The sequence below is a fragment of the Lagenorhynchus albirostris genome, chromosome 5 (genome assembly GCF_949774975.1).
Source record: "Lagenorhynchus albirostris chromosome 5, mLagAlb1.1, whole genome shotgun sequence".
NCBI classification, from domain to species: domain Eukaryota; kingdom Metazoa; phylum Chordata; class Mammalia; order Artiodactyla; family Delphinidae; genus Lagenorhynchus; species Lagenorhynchus albirostris.
The window spans coordinates 77,215,396-77,230,687 of NC_083099.1; the positions used below are offsets into that span (position 1 = coordinate 77,215,396).

At 52.7% G+C, this 15,292-nt stretch overlaps 1 protein-coding gene across 1 annotated transcript in view; it reads right to left on the reverse strand.

The window, feature by feature from the left end:
* PDIA5 (protein disulfide isomerase family A member 5) overlaps positions 1-15,292 on the reverse strand; it is a 90,331-nt gene that overhangs the window by 46,697 nt on the left and 28,342 nt on the right. Inside the window, exons 4-7 of the mRNA XM_060150471.1 lie at positions 9,549-9,632; positions 9,244-9,289; positions 5,252-5,344; positions 2,231-2,291 (exon numbers count right to left, since the gene is read on the reverse strand). Of these exons, the coding sequence (XP_060006454.1) occupies positions 2,231-2,291; positions 5,252-5,344; positions 9,244-9,289; positions 9,549-9,632 (284 nt within the window). The remainder of the gene's footprint in view (positions 1-2,230; positions 2,292-5,251; positions 5,345-9,243; positions 9,290-9,548; positions 9,633-15,292) is intronic.

The following is a 15,292-nucleotide window of genomic DNA, read 5'->3' on the forward strand; positions in this document are numbered from 1 at the left end:
CTAGTATAATAAAAGCACAAGCTCGTTTCATTAAGAACAACAGCAACAACACAATCTGGGGATACCTGGGACCCAGGAGGCCAACCAATCTGATCCCACACAAGTGTAAACTTAACAGCCCCGAGTTTTCTCCCTCCCTCTCCACTATTCATTGTTCTATGACACCTACAAGGATCCTAGCTGCTTCTGCCTCAGCCTCCTATTCTACAAAGATAATAAGCCTGCTCGCAGCTCTGCCTGCTGTGATGTGGAGGACGGTCGCCCTTCCTGACAGCCTGGAGAGTCGGGGTGAGGCAGGGGGACTGGCATACACACTTCGGTGCACATTGCTAGTGAGCCTCTCCCCGCGATTACCTACTGTCGTTACGCTGCAACCTGCACGGTTATACCATGACCCTGCCTTGTGACACGTACTGTATACTGACATCACTGTTTTAGTCTCATTTAACCAATGTGTTGAGACCTGAAGAGTTCTAAGATAAACGAAGGGAGGCCCGTCCTCAAGGGACTACGCAGGCAGGATAATTCCTGAAGCAATTCACAGCTGGGCAGGTGGTAAGATCCCTCCAAGGAGAAACAAAAAGGGGTGAAACCAACAAGTGAATATTAATAGAGAGACCGACCCGGGGTTAAAGAGCTGACCGCCTGGGCAGCGCCGGCTCTAATAGGAAGTGGGACTCCAGGGCCTCTTTCCATAGGCAGGCACACCCCTGGGGCAGGGAGGGGTGGGGGGAGGCTGGGTGGGGGGCACCCAGCAATCAACATGGGCTGGGGAGAGGCTGTTGTCATAGTGAACAAGCCACAGGCCCAAGTCAGGCAGAACCCACAGAAGGGCATCCAGCCTGGGGAGGCATGGTCAGCAGGGTTGAGATGGGAGGAACCTGTGCTGGGAGAACTTCTCAGGAAGGGGGATTGGAGGCAGGCTTTTAAGAGGAAACAGAACCCTGTGCCACAGCCTGTGATACCCACTCGAGCCACAGACATGCCTGGGCACACCCACCTCCCATCACATACAACCCCTCCCTCGCTCCGGCCTTTAGTCCTTTGGCTTCCCGAAGGCGCATGTAGCTCACAGAGATCGAGCTCTAAGGCCACACACAGGCTCTAATCCGAGGTTTTTCAGTCTGTGGGGGGGACCAGTTAGACTTCAGAGGTGGCCCAGATGGGGGAATATCTGTGGCTTTGAGGACATACTGTCAACTACTCTACTCCACAGTTGTAGCTTGAAAGCAGCCACAGACAACATGCAAATGAACAGAGGTGGCTGTGTTCCGACAAAAATTAATTTACAAAAAAGGCAGCCGGCCCACAGGCCATGATTCGCTGACCGTTTATTAGAGGGTTACGAAGTAGTAGGAAAAACCAATTAATGTTTAAATAAAACAATGAAAAAGAAAACATCAACGTGCTCTATATCTGGTGGAGTGGATGGCAAGTAGTAAGGGTAAGTATGGTTTAGTGAAACTTTTCAGCTTACTTATATACTGGGCTGCCATGTAAAATATGTTTAATACTACAAATACAGTCAAAAAGTTTGAAAGCCCCTGCACTGATCCAACCCCTTCCTTCCCTTACAGAAATGGGAACTGAGGCACAGAGTAGTGAAGGACTTGACCAAGGTCACCCAGCCTGCTGGGTGGCACAGCTGGAGTCAGAACCCACGTCTCCTGGTCGTCATCTCAACGATCCTACTGCTGTTCCCACGACCTCTTGCCTCATATAGAGACTGAGCCCCAATAGTGGGCCCCTTTCTCCCTGGTCCTGATCCCCCGGTCCTCCCAGGTGGCTCTGCAGGAACCAGAGCTGGACGTGCAGCCGCCCCGAGGCCGGCCAGGCTCCGGGCGGTCGGCAGCCGCCGCCGCCAAGGAGAGCGAGCCAGGGCCGAGGTGCGGCTCCACCGGGCACACGGCTGCCAGCAAAGGGCCACAGGCCCGCAGGAGGCAGAGGGCGGGGAAGGCGGAGGGACCTGGAGCAGAGGCCCATGCTGCTGCTGGGGGAAGAGGCTAGAAGGATGCGGAAGCCAGCGAGAGAAAAACGGATGTGGACTGCAGGAGAGGCGGAGCCAGACGAAAAGACCAAGGAAAAGAGGTGCAGGCGGAGACGGTGTGAGCGCCGTGACTGGGCGTTCTAAGTGGAGGCCCGGGGCTAGTTCCCAGTCCCCCTTGCACCCCCAGCGGCCCCACCCAGAGTCTGAATGTCTGACTTGAACCCAAAGGAGAAAGTCACTCACAGGAAGCATAAAACATCATCAAGATCGGCTTCTCTTCCTTCTTCAGGAGCCGTCGGAAGTCCTGAGGCACAGAGAACACTGCAGGTTACAGACAACGCAGGAATGGAGACGACATTCCCGGGGGAACCACAGTGGTGGGAGGAGTGCGGCGGGGGTTTGGAAATCCCATGGTCTGACTTGGGGGCTGGGGGTGCAGTGCAGAGTCCTGGCATGTCAGGGGCTGAAAGACCCTCAGAGACCATCTATTCTAGCCACCTCACATGTTACAGATGGGGAAACTGAGCGCCCGAGGGGACAGATGGCTTTCCAAAGGCCACCTGGTGGGATGAAGTAGTCGGTACCAGGTTACCAGCGTTACTTTCAGCTCCCACTGAACAATGAATACGGCAAGGAGCTAACTGGGTCCCATGAGGCTGTCTCTTCTTATGCGATCTATGAAGTGGCTCTGTTGTGGTGGTGCTTGTTGTATTCACGGAGGCCCAACTTGGCCAGGTGCGGATCTGCTCATCACATAACACGGGGTTAACCCACCGCTATGAATCTTCTCCAGCCCAGCCCTACAGCCACCATCCAGGGCCCGAGGAGACCATGGTGCACACAGGAGCGTAAGGATGAGATGCACCCCCATTCCCAGGAGGCTACAAGCTAAATGGACCATTTGTGTTTGTACCCTTAGAACAGCGCCTGGCTCGTTATCAGACAATATATAATCATTTGTTAAATGAATATAATAAATGTAAAAAGACAGATGGTCACAACAGGGCTAATGGAGACACTTCAGTGTAAAGCAGGGCAGGAGACTTTTCTCCCAACCAGAGTCAACGATGTTTGGGAAAAAGCAAATCTGTCAAGGACTGCGGAGTAGCACCATGACAGAGCATATTTTGATTCAAATAAGCTCCTCTAACCAGTTTCCATGGAAGAAAATTAGAGGTTTTTCTCTCTTGAATAATAAGGAAAATAAGAGGAAATTTCAAAATGCAGCTTTCTGGCAGCAGCAAGGCATTAGGTAAATAGATGATGGTACATCCCGCACAATGGCATACGACTGCATTATTAAAAATGATGAAGAGGAATATTTAATGTCACAATAAGATGTGCATGTTACATTAAGTAAGGGTGAAAAGCAAGTTACAAAACAGCATGTACAATGTGATGACACTTTTGTGAGTAAGAGTATTTATGTGTGCATTAAGCAGAAAGCCTGGAAGGCTACAGAAAACACTGGCAGTGGGTATCTCTCAGTGGGGAGGGATGGGATGATTTCTTTTCTTTTCTTCTATGCTTAAGCTGAATTTTCTAAATTTTCAACAATAAACATATAGTACTTATAATTTTTCAGTTAGATAAAAAAGATTACAAATATTTTGTGGGAATTTATAACACTGCATAACAAATTCTGAAAATGTTTACTCTTATTTACGTAACTAGCTGGTTAAGGCACTCATTTTAAGACAGAATTAGTAACGAAGGTCTTTGACCCTGACTAGGGGTGGAGGGTGCTTTGAAAATGATCTTCTGGAATCCCTGGAGCTAAAACCGGTGAAAGATCTGAGAAGAAAAGGTTTTTCTGAGCCTGTAGCAATTTGGTTTCACACCCTCAACAGTAACAATATCGCATTACATTCACAGATGCTTAATTACCTTCAAATTAAGTGTGGAACTCTAAGCTTACAAACAGAAATTGGCAATTCAAACTTGAATTTGGAACTTGTTATTTTACGGGGATTCTATTAGCAGAAAAGCAGCAGCACACAGTATAACAAGAGGATTGCCTACAGGTGTAGAAAAAATATTTCTGCTTAATATTTCTAGTTACAGAAGAGCAATTTCAGGAGTTTCAGGACATGAACATTTTGGAGGAGCGAGGCGGCAGGCAACCACTTTCCAGAGAGGCTGAAAGCACGTATTACCACAAAATCTACCCGGGAGAAACCATCAGTTCAGGCTGTTAGTCTTTTCTTGGCGACAGGCACAGGTGCCGCCTGACACCTGCCCCTCCTCCTTTCCCCCAACATGCCTATTAAAAAGGCTTCACCTTCAAGCTGAGGACACTGGCACTTTCTATCCCAGAAACGTTGATGCCCATCCCCTAAATCGAATCACCCCTCAGCTGAAAGGCCCACTTGGTTAGCCCACGATGATCACACATGATCTCTCCTGCAGCAAGTATAAATGGCATCATTTTCTTCTGAGCTAACAAGCATCAAGAGTCAATAACTTCAAATGAAAAGGGGAGGCAGAGGAAGATAAAAGGCACATTTTATGTTATCAAGAGAAAAACGAACATTCTCCTTCCATCTACGAAAAAGCACTGCTTGTCTCACAGGCCATCTGAAATGTGACAAAGAAGTTCCTGCCCATCCTAATGTAAAGGCACAGCCAAGCAAGTAAGGCACACGTGTGTGCATGACACAAACACAGATACACACGGATAAAGAGGCACGTGCAGGTCAGGCGGGGCAGGCTTTGAAAGGAGGAGGGTCAGGGCTGTATGCAGACCGCACATCAGAACCACCCTTCTGACCCCAGCCCCCCACACCAGCCAAATCCAGAAACTGAAGTAAATAACTTGTTCAAAGTTAACACAGTGATCCAGAATTGTGAAGACCTGACCAAGTCTCTGGCAATCCAACCCAAACCTCACAGATTATTCTTAAAACAAAAAACCAAAATCCACTTTAAAATAAAACCCAAAAAACACAAAGGCAGTTCCAACAACTGAATAACCTAAGGAGGAGAAAACATTTAAACAATATCCCTATAAGGAAAATCTAAACACGCTAAAATACATTATATAAGGCAGCAAAGGACAGGGGAAGGGCTCAGGCAGTCAGCCTGTAATCTCCTGTTCGTTCCGTCACAGAGCGGGGAAGGGGAACCAAATGTTAGGGCCCTGGCCCAGCTCCCTTGGAGGTCCCCCAATACTCCCACTTCTCAGTTCCTTGGGCATCTCTCCTGGGAGACCCTGGTTAGGGGGGAAGCTTCCAGAGCCCATCAGAACTGATACGGAAAAATTACCTTTTCATTATCAATGTGGACAACATCTTTGGCTCCAGGATCTTCTTCCCACAGTGGGGGCCCTTTTGGATCCTTCAGAAATGCCACTACGGACTGACGAAAAGAGAGAAGGGACAACTCGTTTTAGCCAGGAAAAGAGGGAGGTGGGGGAATCAGGAACCTGCCCTGTTCCCTACCTGGAGACCCAAGTGCCTGGAACGGGATGCATTGTGCCCTATGGGGGAGTGCCACACTATCACCCACTGACAGCTTACTAAGGGCCCTAAAAATGCACCCCACCAGGAATTTTCAGCCACATGACACCTAACTCTGGTCCACTGACACCTACGATGCTTCTTCATGGACAAGAGAAGAAATCTGAGACAATTCGTTGGCTGATTCAAAACAGAGGCACGTGCTTCTAATAAATCTCACCTCCTCCAGAAAGTCTCCCTGATCAATTTGAATAGAGGTCTTCAATCCTGTGCAAAGTAAGATACTTACACATCAGGCAGCCACTAAAACTGTCAATCGCATAAGCAAGTGATCACAGCTGCTTGTAACCGGCTTGGTATTTCATGATCTAAACTGGTTTGGGAGTGTGTTAAATCCTGATCATCCTGTGAGGCTCAGGTGGGAAGCCCCCAGGGCAGGGTGCTCATCGCTGTGGCCCCCTGGGTGCTGGATTTCTCTCCTTAAGGACCCCCTTCTAGACGGACCAAGACCTTCAGGATAAAGGGCTTACTTAGCCTTTGTCATGTGGACAAGTGAGCAAATGCAAATCTCTGCTCCCCTCGGGCAGGACACACATGCAGCAGGGAACAGGGGGCACATCCCTCTGCTCCCCTCCCCACTTGCCGCAGTTCACTGATCCAGGACAGAAGCTGCATTCCCTTCCCTCTCACACAGTCATGTGGGAAATGCTGCTCAAAGCCTGTGAGAGCCAGAAACGGGTAACAGAAACCAGCCGAGGCTCCATCCCTCCAACCCTGGAAGGGAGTTGCTGGCCATCCATGTCAACAGATGACCCCTCAGTGTCCCCCAGTTTGATGCAAGATTCTGTTATTTCTGCCCACTCTGACCAAGCTCCAGGGAGCAGATGAGGAACTGGCTGTGCTGGGGTGGAGAAGGGAGGGAGGCCTGCAGTGAGAAAGGAAACACCCCCGTAGTGAGCCTGTGCATGCAGCCCACCCACCGGTCACACATAGAGGACCTGGGAGGCTTGTTATTTCTGGAAACTCCTATTTGGAAAGAGCACTATGGGAGAGTGGGAGACAGCCAGGACTTCGCAGAATTTCATTCAGGTAACGCTCTCTGTCCGTCCAAACAGAGCTGTGAAATGCCTGCTGGCAAGAAAAGTGGGCCATTTCCACCAGGCAAAGGCAGATCGCCTTCTCTCAGTCCCTAGTGAGAGCTTCACCGTGACAATACAAGCCAAAGTGGAAGCAGCAGGGCTGTCCTGAAACCCATACTCACAGCCACGAGCCATGTGAGAAAGACGCTTATAAGTGCCCACCCGCCCGCTGTTCCAGAAGATCCAGTGCCGGTGCTCTCAATTTGGGGTACACAGTGGACTTTAGGAGTCTGTGAAGCCCCAGACTCACAGGAAAACACTTCCTTCAATGTATGCATGCGCACGGTTTCTAGGGAGAAGGTCCATGGCTTTCAGGAGATTCTCAGTGGGATTAGGAACCCAAAATAGGTAGGACCTACTGCTCTGGGAGGCTCCTGTCCCATCCCAGCACGAGCTAAGTTAAAGGGCTACCACCCCTACCCCTGCCTCAGCATCAAGGAAAAAAGACGAACGTGGATGGAAAAAGGAAAAAAAATCACTTCTTTTAATGTAATAATTGAAACATTCATACTACCAATCTTTTGCTTTTCAGGTGATTCTTCTTTAATTGAAGTTGAATAATTCCATCCACAGGTTCTTAGTCTCCAAATCAGTCTAACCAACAAGACCTTGGGTAGAAAGGTCTGCAGGGAGGGGCACCTGGGACACTGCCGTCAGCTGTCCTATTCTGGGTGCTCTGAATCCCAGGAAGATTGCCCAACACCCTGCACCTTGGTCTGCATGGCTGGGAAACCACACCCACGGCCACAGGCCTTGGGAGAAGGTCACCCGAGGGCCCCCCGAATTTCGCCTTCCAGGCACCTCTGGTCCTCACCACTCATATACAGTAAGGATTTTGCTGGACAGTCGGCTGACAAGCAAAAGGCCGCTTATACAGGAAGGCCCCCTCTTTGAGTTCCCCGCTCTTTACACTCTCACTTATCTGGCCTCTGGACTCTAGGGACCCTGGCCTAGTCCCTGTGACCCGGCCCCCGCAGGACCGTACAGGGTGACAGCAACAACAGCCAGACCATGAGCCTGAGCCTGTGCACCCACCCTGCTGGGGGCCTCCTGCATCTTTCCGGAGTTAGAGGCTGGAGAAACCCTGAAAGGAAAACGGATCCGTGACCAAGGAGGGCTCTGCTCGTGGCTGCTCCCTGTAAGAAGCGGGAGCCATCAGGCAGTCACGGGGAGCTCCGCCATCGCCCCCCACCCTGCAGAACCCCAGGGGCTCTACTCCAGTCCTCGATGGCCCCACGCACTTCGGGGACCCTGGGACCAAGGATGCCCTCTCTCTGCCCAAGGCCCTGACCCCGTACAATGCTCAGCCCACTTCTCCAGCTTCTTGATGCTGAAATCACAGGAAGGACGGGAGCAAGCGGGTCCCACACACCTGGTCTTCGTAAGGAGGCAGACAGAGGCCAGGACTTGGCCTCCCTCACCCAGCCAAGTCCAGACCACCCGGGCTCCTCTCCTGCTACTGCAGTTCTGAGCAGCTGCTGCTCTCTGCTCCACAAGCCCAGGACAGACTCCTCAGAGGGCCAGCTAAACATAAACTGAACACAACCTCCAAACACAAAACGGAAAGCCCCCGCCCCTCTCTCCATCAGCACCTCCCGCACCCCACCCAGCGAAGGCTGATTCCTGCGGAGCACGTGTTCCCTCCAAGGACTTCAGCTGATGTCTTAACACAGAATAAGAGGGGTTAAGTAACTCTAGTTGGGAGAATTTTCTCTAAGTGGCTAAGTGGGTGTTAAGATGATGAGTAATCAGGCTGAGGCTGTGTACGGTAAAAGCTGCAGCAACTTAAAAAAGAACAAGTGTTAATGGATAAACAAGAAATGACCAGGGGGTGGGGGGAGAGAGGCAGAGGGAGAGGGGCACAGCTGCACAGACAGATGGACAGACAGAAAAGAATGGAAGGAAACAGATGGAAAGAGAGAGACAATGAGAGAGGAGCCCAGGGTCTAACACAGTCTGAGAAGCAGGAGAGTCAGAGAGGGTGGGTTCAGCACATGCTGGAACAGAAGAAACACATGGCCCCAGCCAGGGCAGGGGGATGCTGCCTGGACCACAGGCAAAAGAAGACTGATTTGAGGAAGGGAATGCACATGTTGAAGGAGGAGAATCCAAGGGCAGTGCAAGGACTCAGGGCTGGGGGAGCTGCTCTGTGATTAACAGGACAGCACCTGCAGGTCAGAGGATCTCCATATTTATTTTCACTGATGCGTTTCCATCTCCTTCTGAATTGCATCTGTAGCAGGGAACGATCTCACTGACATGGGCATCTCATCTGCAATGAGCTGCATCAGCCCCAGAGGTGCTGCTTTGCCCGGGTTCTACAACACTGTGCTCACCTGGGCACAGCTGGCCCCCTCCAGCCTGTGGGTGGCCCCTGTGGACACCACTGCAGAGGTGAGGGAGGGCTCTGAAGCCACAGCGAAGGGAGACTCAGGCCTTTGCAGGGGAGGGCATGATGTCATACGTATCACTGGACAACTGCTGATAGAGTCACAAACTGTCTACAAGGTCAGTTATCCCCACTCGTTTAACAGTTACAAACTTTTCCAGGTATTCTGCTGATCTATGTTCTAGAGATGAGGATCCCTCAGGTCATTTGGAAGGGCATTTGTACACTCTGCCCTTCCTCCTCTGCTGAGAATGAGGGAGGGAAATTTACCTTAAATGTCACAGCTCGGTTATATTCAGTATGAAACGCACCATCCCTGTCAAATGAGGAGAAAAACGTGTTAACTTTAGGAATGGTTGTGAAGACACTTACTTACCTTTGGTTTCCTGCAGCATCTTAGTAAGATTCAGTTACTGAACACAGGTCAAGTTTTTTTTTTTAAGAAATAATTGTAAACACAGAAAAAGAACCATTCTGAAATAAAATTAATCTCACTAAAAATCGCGGTTTGCTGAGAATACCAATGAAAGCTTTCAGCATTTACTTGGAAATTGGAAATGCCCACATGTACTTACTGGTAATGGAATAATTCGACCTTTTTGTCCTTTGCGCTTAGGTCAACTTTCATCTTCTTGCACAATTTTCTACTCTCTGCGTCACTGAAAGACACAAATGTCAGGAAAAAGACACTTGTTATCTGAAGCCCTCACGAAGGTGCTAACGGAGTAAAATTTGCTGGTGGCCCAAGAGTAAGGCAGGTAGCTTGGAATTCTCAGTAGCAAGTGAGGCCCTCACTACGCATGGGCTCTCAGGGAACAGGAGGAAGTAGAGAAACCAACAGGATCTGGACTGATTTGGAAAGACAGGGGCAAGCAGGTGGGGAGGACACATCACTACTTGTAAGGGGCAACGTGATGGATCCAGACAAAGGAAGTGCCCCAGGAGCTTAGAAGGCAGATGGTCCATTCTAAGAAGGAAAATAAGCTCAGGACAGTGGTTCCCAGTCCTGGCTGCTCATGAGAATCACCTGGGGAAGTTTTTAAGCATACTGATTCCCTGACCCTCCCGCAGATCACGACTTCAGAAGCTCTACCTGCAGCCCCAGCAAGTTTTTGTTTTTACACCTCTGATGTGTGCCACATGCCACCTGCTATATACCATCAAACCAGAGTAGGAGGGAAATGGTCTGCGATGTTGAAGGAGTTATGAAATCTGACCAGGTATTGACAAAAGCCGAAATGACAAAGGGGAAAGGTTTGGTGAAGTGCTAGCGTCTGCAATATCACACTCCTGCAACTCTTCTCATACGAAGAGTCTGCCGGGTGCCATTCACCGTTTACCGAGTGCTCGTGCACGACCTCCTCTAATCTTGGCTCCCTTTCCATTAGACCAGGGATCTCAAGATGTGGCCCCTAGACCAGCAGCATCACCACCACCCAGGAACCTGTCAGAAGTGCAAATTCTCAGCCCCAGCCCACACCTGCTCAGTCCAAACTCCCGGCGGGTCCTCGAGCGACTGTGTTTTAAGGAGCCTCCCAGGTGATTCTGACACCTGCCCCTGCCCTGCTCTGCTCTTCCTCCTCTCCCCAACATCTCTGCCCCCCCCCACGAGGTTCGGCTTCCCGTGTGCCCTATGCCGGTGCCCCCAGAGACCTCACCTGTTCTCACGGCCCCCCCACCACCTCACCACATTCAGCCAGGTCTGCCCGACAGCCAGCCAGAGGCAGCCAGCTACCGTGCCCGCAGGGCCGTGCTCCTCACTGCAGGACCCTTCCCCACATCTCAATGGACTCAGCGAGGGCACCTCCGCCCACACCCACACCCACTGGTCCCCGGTGTCTACACCGCATGAGAAACCTTGTTCTGCCAGGGATGACAGCCACCTGAGGGAAGTCCTGTCGGCTCCCACCTGTTTTACCTACCTCAGCACCTTCGACAGCCACCAGCTTCACACAGCTGAGCACCAGCCCCAGAGCAGATGGACTAATTACACCATTCAGCTCAATTCTAAAAGCCACACTCCTCGACGGACAAGCAAAATTATGGGACCTCATTTTAAGTGTAAATGTGCAGTTTGCAGTTCAAGAAGAATGTCTTGCGGGACAGGTGTGTGGGTCGGAGAGGGAGAGTGTCAGGCACTCCCAGGGGCCCCCCAGCCCAGCCCAAGCCCAGAGCCTTCCCTCCCTGCGTAGCCCTACCTGTGGTGGCCATCACTGCAGCCGCTGCAGCTTCCGGCACCCCCCATCGGCACCCCCAGCAAACAGGGGACTAAAGAAACACACGAAGCACTTAGAAAGGAAAGGCTGTGGCCTCTCCCTCAGGCTGGAAAGGGCCTTCTGAGATAGGGAGTCCAGAGAGAAGGGATAAGCTGGGCTGCGGAGGGGACCCAGAGGGCTGAGAGCGTGCATCAGGAGGCCCTATAAGGGCAGCCCACGCAGCCAGTGGCTGAACTCTTACCCTAGAGCCCTGTGGGGTTGCTGGGCTCACCTCCACTGACGGTGGCGATTACAGTTTGGTCTGCCCTGTCCTGAGGGCGCTCTGTGGAGAAGCCACACTGACAGGCAGAGGGTCTGTGTGTGACAACTGCGTCTGAGGCGCCGTTTCCCTGCCCCAGGGGAGACAGGAAGGCTCGACTTAGATGTTTATAACTGTTCCCTTGGCACTTTCCCTGTCCGGCTTTGTTCTGTTGCGTGCAACCGTTTCTGTGACCACCCACCGTCCACCCAAATGTGACATCAAATAGTGGCTGCGGCAGGAACCAGGTCCAGGTGGCCACGGCCCCCCTCGCCCCATGCTGGCATCCAGCGGGGGCACCCAGACTGCAAGGCAGCCCCATGTCAGCTCTCTCCTCCGTTGAGCCTGGCTGGCAGCCTCTGCCTATGACTTTACAAAGCAGAGAGAGAAGCGATGGGGCCCATCATTGCAACCCCAATCCCTGCCGGCTGTGTGGGAACCCACTCCATGGAAAAGTGTCACTCTCCCGGTGAGCCCAGGCCAGGCTTAGGAGCAACACTCCAAAGACACTGGGTAAAGCTGGAGGGGCACGGAGGTTCCCCGAGAGCACATCCAGCCCAGCCCGCAGCCTATGGCCCCCACAGCTGTCCAGTGACCACAGCTCTGTCACTGCCACAGGATTCCTTGTGGCAGACTCTGTGCAACCCTCTCCCCTCCTTAAGTTATAGGACACTCCCCGAGGATTCTCTCCTCTTCCCTGCCCCCCTACACACACACACACACACACACACACACACACACACACACGCACACGCACACGCACACGCACACATTCTCCGAGGGGTAGGTGGGGAGCCAGCCTCCCGTCCTCTCTGAGCATCTTTGGCACAGACCCCAGAGCCTCAGCCCCCCTCATCCAGCACTGTCACATGCCCTTCCCCGCTGTCTCCACACCTGACCAGCATGTCCACCGTCAGCCCCCATCAGAAAGGCTTGCTCCACCAAGCCGAGGGCTTTATTTTGTTCATAGCTGGTTCCCCAGGGTTCCAACAGCTGCTGGCACATAGCAGGCGCTCTATAAATAGCCTGAGTGAGCGAGTGAATGATGCCGGCTGTTGCGCTGGGATGAGGCACTCACTGCTGGCTCTCTGGGCTCTGCCTACTGAGCTCCAGGAATCCTGCCAGGTGAAAAATCCTGACAGTGCGCTCTCAGATTGGCTCCCCTCCCTCCTACGATTCTGTCTCTCAGAGAGTGTGTGTGTGTGTGTGTGTGTGTGTGTGTGTGTGTGTGTGTGTGTGTGTGTGTGTGTGTGTGTGTGTGTGTGTGTGTGTGTGTGCGCGCGCGCGCGCGTGCACGCGTGTGTGTGCGCACTAATTGCACAGGTCAATAAAAGTCATAAGAGTTCAGGAAGGGGAGAAATTACCCAAGCTCAGGGACTTAAAAGGATCTGGGTTGATAGATTATGCACAATTAATTGTGCTGCCGCCCTTCTCTAGCCAGTGACTGAGGCTCTGGGGGGAAAAGACAAAGGCAGTGAGCAGGAAAATGAGCTGTTCTGCCGGGGATGGAGAGGGAGGGGACAACCACAGAGAGTGGACTGGCCATGCAGAGGTCCTCATCTGCCACCCCCAACTGTCCTGCAGGAACCAGCCTTTTCTGCTGGGGAGGCTGGAGCCTCAACACCCTCTGCCCATTTACTCACCCATGACCTGCTACATCCCCTCCTCCCCCACCTCCCTGGGCTCTCCTCTACAGAGAATGTGAAAGGTCACCGAGGCCTTTTCACACTTCCCTCCCCACCCCTGACCCAGATAGGCACATACACATGGGCGTTTTCGTTTGACTTTGATGTGGGTTGCTGGCCAGCAGTGCAGAGTGGCTGCAGGTACGTGGCGTTGTGTTTACTAGATGTACACGTGCAGTGGCGATCATTCAAGAGACTGGCAACTCACACTCCTGGGAGTCAGACCCAGGGATGAAAGGTGGGGGGTAAGAGTAGGAAGAAAGAGAAGAAATAAGGTGCTGGAGGCTCGGGAAGGGGAGGTACTCGACTTTGAGAAGTCGCAGCCTAAGTATCAAACCCTCCCCGGAGTCACTGTCAGTTGGAGTGACTGATGGCTTCTAGATCTGGCTCTGCCGCTAGCCAGCCTGTGGCCTCTGGCAGGGCCCTTGGTTTCCCAAGCTGCAGAATGCGGGAGTTGCCCATGTGAGCTGGATGGAGCTCTCTATTCCCCTACAGGGTCAAGTATTACTGAAGCATCAAGGCAGGCTGCCTGTATCCTGACGGATGGACCAGGAGCCAGAAGCCAGGACCGAGGGTGGAGGCTGGGCCGCCTCCGGCAGCGGGTAGAAAGCGGACTACACTGAGGACCAGAGGCGGGGCCCCCAGCCTGTCTTGGACACCGTGTGCCGTGGCCAACTCAGCCTTCCTGGGGTCCCTTTCCCCAGCAAAGAAGGGGTAAATCCCTTTCTTCCATCTGCTCGGGTCTAACACGGGATTCTGAGTGGATGGACCTGTGACCCCAGAGGGTGGGTAGCAGAGGAGAGGTGGGACGGGCCCCCACTTCAGAGACGTGAAAAAAATGCAAGATAAGGAGCGAGTGAGCAAAACAACACCGTCAGCATGCCTGCAAGGTGCCCCATGCAGGGGACAATGTGGAAGGAGGTAGCCGGAGGGCAAAGGCAGGAGACAGAGAACAGCCTAGAACAGCTGGGCCTTCAACTTGCCTGGACCTGGGTGGCTGGTCACTAGCCCTGATGATGAAGGGACTCCCACAACAGGAGTCTGGCTGTCCCCCTTGGTGCCAACCTCAAGAAGGCATCATGTAGCAGAGCTCATGAGAGTGATGGGAATACGAGAAAGAAGAGCGTGCCTTCTCATCCTCCACCTGCCTCCCCGGCCCAGCAGTCCCGGGGGGACACGTCACCCGCAAGAGGGCACAGCAGTGTGCCACAAGGTGTCTGAAGCCACGACACAAAACACGGCGTCTCTTCTGGAAGCCTGCTTTATCCCATGGTAATTTCAACACGCTCACATGTAAAGGAGCAAATGCTAAGTTCGAATCATTTTTGGAAGAAAACATGGGCTTCAAAATATGTTATGCCTGCCCTGGCAGGCCCCACGTCTTGGATCTGGGAAGCCAGCACTGCTCCAGGGGAAAGAAAGCAGATGGGAGAATGAGAGCAGGTGGTAAGGTAATGACCTTAAACCCTCAGGAAAAGAAGGCAGCAGGCGCCCCATCGGGCAGCCTCAGCCCCGTGAGAACCAGCCCCAGGAATTAGCACCCCGGGCATGGCTCCTGCCTGCTGGCTCCGGCTCCGCCGCCCAGAAAGCAGCCCTCCGTGCCAAGGCCGAGCCCCGATGCCAGGCTGCAGGGCACGTGGGGAATACCAACTCCCTCACACTCAACCCACTTGAGAGCTGGACAACTACCACCAGCCAACCCGAGCGTGGCTGCTGAGATCTGAGCCAGGAGGTGGAGTGAGGGGAAGGGAGAGCTGACAAATCCCTGGACAGAAGCCAGAAACCCTACGGACACTTCAGAGCCACAGGTTACGGGGGCCCGGGGCCCAGCGGAGAGGGGTATGTGTGCCTGCCGGCACGCAGGCAGGAGCGGGGAGGAAAGCACCAGAAAAGCAAGAAAAAGAGAAGAAATATCCACACACAGAAGAGAGGAGGAAAAAGACCAAAAGAATGGGGGAGGCAGGGACCCGAGAAGGGAAGGAGCAACAGAAACTATCAAGGGAGAGGGAACAAAGCGGGAGAGAGGAGAGATGCTGAGAGGGAGGGACCGGAGAGACGTACGAGGCAGACACCCAGGGTGGGGAGAGACACGAAGACTGGAAGACACAGCCTCCCACACA